General features: G+C 39.7%; 1 protein-coding gene across 1 annotated transcript; it reads right to left on the minus strand.

The window, feature by feature from the left end:
- Positions 1-715: 715 nt before the first annotated feature.
- LOC310937570 (trace amine-associated receptor 13c-like) lies at positions 716-1,696 on the minus strand (the record flags this gene model as incomplete). The annotated part of the gene is made up of 1 exon (XM_083901856.1): positions 716-1,696. The coding sequence occupies one exon, from the start codon at positions 1,694-1,696 to the stop codon at positions 716-718; it is 981 nt and encodes a 326-aa protein (XP_083757982.1).
- Positions 1,697-7,711: the final 6,015 nt, after the last annotated feature.

Consider the following 7,711-nt stretch of genomic DNA (forward strand, 5'->3'; position numbering starts at 1 on the left):
CAAACAAACCGATCAGCTAAAACTGATTTATATGCTTTATAAATCAGAAACCAGTGATTCTAAAACAGTGTGTACATCAGTAATCGCAGGATCACAGGTTCAGAGTTTCAATTCCTTGCTCACAGTCAGGTTTTTCAGTTTTATGACAATTTTAATTGTCTTCCACTCTCACATGCAAAACAGTGATGTATATGGTTTGTACATGTTTAAACAAAGCTACTAAAAAACATCATGGACCGACTAAAATAAAATAATAATTAATTAATTTTAAATCTATAAACTAAGATATACGAATCTCAAAGAACAAATGTGTGCATCATATATATTATTTATGGAATAGGTAAACCAGTCATTTCTTTGAGAGACATGAATTTAAACTTCATCTTTGGTCAGTGATTTATTCAATAAATCTGAAGTAAAAGGCTGTAAAAAACAAAAGAGAAAATTGATGTGGCCAAAAATATCTCTAACTCGTACATAAAGTCAATAAAAAATAGAGCATTTATGCATTTAGCGTTGAAGAGTGAAGGAAACCTGTTTACTTTATGATCTGTAACAAAAGATGAATTAATCTAAAGGATTATATATTAAGCTTCTTGCGTTTGCATGTGATTGGATGCAGTTGCCATGGATACGGTGTTTTTTGTGAGTTTACACTTCATAGATGAGGTGCGATGAGGGAGAAAAGTGTCTGCGCTGCTGACTCGAGCCGTGTTTACAGTATCTTGGTGTTGCGGGAGTGAGCGTGCAGTATTCGGAGGGTGACAATGAGTTTGACAGCTTTCCTGAACCAAGGGTAGAAGAGGGCGTAAATGAGAGGGTTCATGCAGGAGTTGAGCAACATGACCCAAGTCAGCGCAGCGAAGTAAGACAAGCTGGTGGAGGTGCTCTCACCTGCGAGGGCAGGGTAGTAATACGGACAGAAACACATTAGAAACGCGGATATCACAACACCCAGAGTCATCGCCGCCTTCCTCTCTGTTCTTTTCACAGCAGGAGCAGCAGAGGCCGCGGCGGCGACTCTCTGCATGACTCTCACCTGCGAAATGGCAACCACAAACACCCGCACATACAGAACAACCATGATAGTGCAGGGCCCGACAAACGAAATGAGGAGGTCAAATATGCCTGAGAGGTGGCTGATGACCACCACACACTCCCCATGGCACGAGCTGAACCTGTTGGGCCACGTGATGTGGTCTTTCAGGATCAGACCGTTGTAGAGGACAGAACAAGTCCAACATAAACAGATCGAAACCTTCACTCTGTTCAGTGTGATTTTAGAGGAATAGAGGAGTGGGTCACAAATGGCCATGTAGCGGTCGATGGATATGAGCACCATGTTGCCCAAAGAGCCAGAGAGCAGACTGTAGGACAGCAGAGACATCAGCGCACACATGAGTCTCCCCAGCAGCCAGCATGTCTCCATGTAGCGCAGGCCCTCGACGGGCATCACAAACAGCCCCACAACCAGGTCGGACACGGCCATGGACAGGAGCAGGGCGTTGGTCGGGGTGTGGAGCTGCCGGAAGTGAGAGATGGAGATGATGACGAGCAGGTTGAGGGTGACTGTGAGCAGAGAGATGAGGCTCAGCAGAGTGTAGAGGAGGGAAATCTCAGAGTGAGGCCGCAGCTGCCGCCTGCACGACAAGTTAACACCAGGGAAGCAGAGCGGGGGGGCCACAGTGTTGTCCATGACAGAGCAGGGGGGGAAGTAACTCAACTCCTGAAACAGAAGGTGAATTTATCCTCTTCAGCCACATTGTGACTTTTTCCAAGAGCCCAAAAGAGATGATGCAACTCCTCTCCATCATCAAATCATCCTCATCTCTTGTTTGTTTCCCAAGTAACGGCACACGGATTTTAATCCTTCTGTTAACCCTTGCATTCACACATGTGATGTGTAGAAGCAAATTAAAACAAACATAGACAGGTAATGTGGTGAAGCAAACAACAAAACAACCACTTTCTTGCTTTCCTTTGTCACAATCGCTTATTTACCTACTAGGTGTGTAGGAACCAATTAAAACAGGTAATGTGACAAAGAAATAAGAAGTAAATGAAGCAAAACCAGGAAGAGTTAAAATAAGAAAATGGAAAATAAAGAAGGGGGAAATTATCATACAGGGAGTTTGGAATGTTTTAATACATTTCCGTTTAATACGATTTTTCCCTGGATGCGTTCCTACCAAAGGAGAAGAGAAAGGGGAGTCAGGGTGTCGCCAGTTCTAGGGTTGCCAGGTCGTTATCCTTGGCGACTACTTCTTATGTGGTCAATGTCTTTTCTGCTTGGTGAGTGGGGCAGGAATTTGGTCCACACTCTTTTCGCATGGTTCCAAAATCTGTGCATTGATTGTGCAAATAGTGTCATTTTGTATAGTATACCAGGGCCTTAAGAGGAAAAGAGAGTGGGAGGAAACTGTTAGCAGCGCACCACAGTCACAGCCAGTGGCTACCTGCAATAACAACACAGCAACTTTCAGGTCTCTGACCCGGCCTGAGTTGGACCAAAGGGGGTATACGGCAGGTGAAATCATCCATTTCAGATGCTTTGTACAGAGCAAACAGGATAAGTCTCCTCAAAAGCTGCTGCAGTCTGTTATATATTTCCCCAAATGTCTAAGTGTTTTTCTGACACTGCAGATGGCGAGAGTTAAAAATGAACTTGAAACGAAGCAAACACAACAGCGCTTCAGTGCACTGAGCTGATGGCCGTTGAAACTCAGCTCGTCGGGAACTTGGACTTTGAATGTCAGACAGACAAAGGGAGAGAGAATAACATTTGAGAAAAGGAGAAGAGAGTGAAGTGAAGGAGATCCTTTGACAGGTCTGTGTGTGTGTGTAAGGGGGCCCCTCCAAGAATTTGTGCCCAGAGGCCCTGGCCCTCTTAATCCGGGCCTGCATCTATGTGCAGTGCATTTTCTGTCACTCATCTTTCACAGCCATCCACAGGCTGCCGGCACAGCCACAGTCAGGAGCAACATGGGGTTAAGTGTCTTGCTCGAGGACACGTCGGCATTCAGACTAGCGGAGCCGGGAATCAAACCTGCAACCTTCCAGTTGAAAATAATAGAGTATCATATTTTTTTTAATCTAAAAACAAACCAACACCTCTTAAAGTAGATGCTATCTTTTTTGAGTCAAGTATATGTTTTTATGGGTGTTTTTGTTTGTGTGTTTTGCTCACTGTTGCATCATATTATGTGTTGATTTCGTTTAACACCTCGCCGTGTCCCGGAGCCTCAGCGGTTTAGAGGTGTCGCTTTACAGGCGTCAAAACAAGGAAAGTCGCTCATTTCTGCTAATGAGACGACACACGCTCCAACTGTAACTGAAGTCATCCTGCTTCAGTGTTGGGTGAGAAGTTCTAATTTGATCTCAGAGGTATTAATCTGATGTGCACAGGTGCACAACGTGTTTGTTTGCATGGAAGATTTTTTATTTTTTTTAACTTTAATACCTGCAGTAGTGACGAAGAGACATTTTATATTTTAGAATAAATCTTCATTATGTGGTTATATGATATTGTAAAATAAGTTTAGGTTTATTGTTGATAATTGGACACATTTTAATATCAAAAGCACGACCACTGACGTTTATAGGACCACATGTTAAAGAAGAAGAAAAAAAGAAAACACCATGAATTCTGAGATTAAAGACATTTTTTATTTAATCTCAAAATTCTGACTTTAATCTTAGAAGTCTGGCTCTTTTCTAATTCCAATTCTAATTTTCTCAGAATTCTGACTTACTGACTTTAATCTCGGGATCCTGATTTTTTTAATTTGTTGTCAGAATTCTGACTTCCTGACATTAATCTCAGAATCCTGACTTTTTTAGTCAGAATTCTGACTTCCTGACTAATCTCATAATTCTGACTTTAATCTCAGAATTATGATTTCCTGATTTTAATCTCAGAATCCTGACTTTTTTGTCAGAATCCCGACTTCCTGACTAATCTCAGAATCCTGATTTTTGTCAAATTCCCGACTTTCTAACATTAATCTCAGAATCCTGATTTTTGTCAGAATCCCGACTTTCTAACATTAATCTCAGAATCCTGACTGCTTGACTTTAATCACAGAATTCTGACTTTTTTGTCAGAATCCTTACTTCCTGACTGTAATCTCAGAATCCTGATTTTTTTTCTTTTGGTCAGAATTCTGACTTCCTGACTTTAATCTCATAATTCTGACTTCCTGACTTTAATCTCATAATTCTGACTTCCTGACTAATCTCATTCAAACTCTTCCGTATAATATCCATGACCTTTTTAGCTGAATAAATAGTTTTGACAGTCCGACTGTGAAATAAATGTTTAAAGGCAGACATTTTTTGGGCTGCGACTCAAATCGATAAATCTGTCAATCATTTCCTTGATTCATCGATCGGTCGTTTGATTCCTAAAATGTCAGACTGTTGGAAAATGTTAATTGGTGTTTGTCAAACCTCAAACCGATGATGATCTCAAATGTCTTTATTTTGTCCACAAATTATTCAGTTTGAATGATTTTTGTGACAGAAAAAGTTGACATTTAAGAAGCTGAAAAGTCAGAGAACTTGTTTTAATTACTGCGACAAAACAGTTGGTGATTCATTGAATAACAGATCATCATTGCAGCCCGAGACTTTTTTATTGTAGTATTTCTGGGAGACATGGTCAATTCCCACATTTCAGAGGAAAATTCCACTGCATTTACACTGACAAGACTCCTGTCGTCGATTCTTTGGTCCGTCTTTGTTTGAGCTGATTGGCAGGTGTCCATTGAAATGCAGCAAAAAGAACTTCCTGTCTGCACGCTGAAAAGCTGCAGACGCTGTGAATGACCCAGGTAAATGTCAGGAAACCTTTGCAGAATGGCTTTTTGTTCGATGAGAGAAGGTTCAAGAAGGACCCAGAGGGGCCTGAGCCATTATTTTACAGTATAAAGTAGAGATATGTCATGGTTCACAAGGTGATTCACTGTTTTCCACCTCAGTTCTAAACATTTTTTTAAACACATCTTCACTCCTGTGTACACCAGAGTGTATACTTTAGATGTTACACCGCCAATTGTATTTGAGGATTTCAAACTAACCTTCTTGTTTAATGACTTTGACTCGCATCGAGGTACAAATAACAGCAGATAATGATTTATTTTATATGCAGTCCTCCCTGAACAGTACCCTTCCCTCTCCCATGTCAGTATTTGAACTTTTACTTCCTTGCAAGATGTTGACGTGATTAAATTCTTAAGCCGTCAGTTAATTATCGTCTTATTTACCACGCTTATGAAGTGAGGGTTTTCTGAGTTGTTATGAGGGGACAGGTCTGGTTCCACTGCTCTCACCCACAGTTCTAATTTAAAGACATCAAAATGTGATTATTTTGTGAGTTGTTTATGGAAACTGCTTGGCTAAAGAAGGTGCTTTTATGGATATAATACATGCAAAGTATAGTGAGACTAGTCCGTTTAAAGGACCAGGGTGTAACATTAGGATGGTTTATTGATAGAAAATGTAATATAATGTGTTTTTTTATGAGTGTATAATCAGTGCTTTAATCATCTTTTATATGTACTTTAGACAAGGGCCTTGCCTTATGGAGGCAGCCATCTTGTGTCGCTATATTTCTACAGCAGCTGGAATGGACAAAACATCTGTGGTTTATTTTGAACACTGGACCCATTAACCCTTTAACACATAGCCTCAAAATGTCCGCCTGGCCTTTTTTTGCTTATTAATTATATGATACATTATATTCTGTTAACTGTTGCGAAATTACGGTAATGTAAAGAGCGCTTGCCCAAACATGTCGCAGACGATACGCTCGGTGTTAAAGGCTTATAGGTGCATTTTGTAATAAATCTAAAGAAACTGGCCATAAAATCCTCCTAATATGTCACAGAGACTCAGGAATAATGTTCATATAACAAACTGAACTCACCAACAACAACAGTACAGCCAAAATATTCACATTATAAAAAATCTTTTGCGGACCCCAAAACGGAACCTAAAAGACCTCCGTATTTTGAATTTGAGCGTAGTAACCGTTTTTGGCCACATTCTTACACATGGCACCTTTAAATTATGCAAATAATTTAACTCTCTAACTTTCTACCCTTTGCTCTTACCTTTTGTTATTTTTGTTATTTTTTTATATTATTTTATTTTTATTTTGTTGTTGTACGGCGACCTTGAGTGTCTTGAAAGGCGCCTTAAATATAATGCATTATTATTATTATTATTATTATTATTGTTATTATTATTGTTATTATTAATAATAAAAAGATGCATTGAAATCTGATTTGAGCAGCCATAGCATTCAGATTTAGATGCACCTGTAGAAATGTGATCCAAATTTTGCATTTCAAATCACCTAAGTGTCCATGGCCCATAACAAAGAAGAACATCTATTTCAGCTCAGTCAAGCAACCTTAAGGTTTTAAAAAGCAGCTAAGTTTGAAGTCTGCATTTGTCTCCCTCTGTAGGACACCGAGCTGAACTGAGAAAATGAGAGTAACGTAAGATCAGGTTATCTGTTTGAAACAAGGAGAGGAAGAAGACAAAGAGGAAAGACAGTAGCTGACCCCCCCACCCTCCAATCATCCTCAGACTTTTCAATTAGTGTGCAGGCAGACACCTCAGCGTGGCTGCCATCACCATCTTAATCCTCCAGAGAGACAAAAAAGAGCATTAGTGGTCATGTGGCAGCCAGATTTGTCCCATTATTCATTACAATTAATTGCCTCCCCGACGTACTCCCGGCCTTTCCCCAGGAAGCGTCGTCGTCGCTGCAGACTGTAATATGAGCACAGGACTTAAAGCTGTCATTCAAATCTCACTGTGACCTTTAGAGAGAAAAGGCATGTTTTTCAGCCAGTTTGCAGGGATGAAATTCAGCGTGTGTGTGTGTCCTCGTGTTCTTCTGTCCTTGTGTGGGAGTCAATCCTGTGAGTGAGGCTGCTTTGTTCTGGTGCAACCTGAGCCACTGTTTTACAGTTTACAACTCTCAATACTTAACTTAAACCCACCGCACATCGTTCCATGAAGTGTTTGTTAATCGACAATTCTTTTAGTACTCTTTTTTGACATATAATTTGCTTTAAGCTTCTTCTGCTCAACAAACTGATGTATATTCTCTGGACAGTTCCTAAAACATTACGCACATGAACGTTGGCGCTTTCGTGTGACAAAATCAAACAATTATGAACCAAAACTCAATGGTCTGTCACAGAAATTGTACATAACGAGAAAATTAAGTATTATTCAAGTCAAAATCAAACGTATAACCGCTGAGATTAAGTTATAACTCATACATTAATCAAGAAAATAACAGTTGCAGCCATTCTGTTCATGTCAAAAATATACACACGCTTATAGTTTCTAGTGCAGGTCCAAAACCTTTTATTCTTGATATTTGTCCTGTTGCCAAGCTGCTATGTTTTCATACATCCCTCTATTTATTTTTGTTGTTGCTCTGGTGAAACATTTGTGACCTGAAGATACTAAAAACATTATTTTACGTGAATAATTTGTCTCTGGTTTGGACATCGTCAATTTTGCTGAATTGGAATATGGAATATGTGGGGATGGTTTTTATATACAAACATTTTAAGTTGTAAATTTGAAATTTGATGTTAAATGCACTTAAACGACGCTTGGGAAGTGTTTTCCAGATTACGATTAAATATTCAGCTGTGTTCTGCATACATTTTATTTTATTGACCTC

The sequence above is a fragment of the Microchirus variegatus genome, assembly GCF_963457635.1.
Source record: "Microchirus variegatus genome assembly, chromosome: 1".
Taxonomy (NCBI): domain Eukaryota; kingdom Metazoa; phylum Chordata; class Actinopteri; order Pleuronectiformes; family Soleidae; genus Microchirus; species Microchirus variegatus.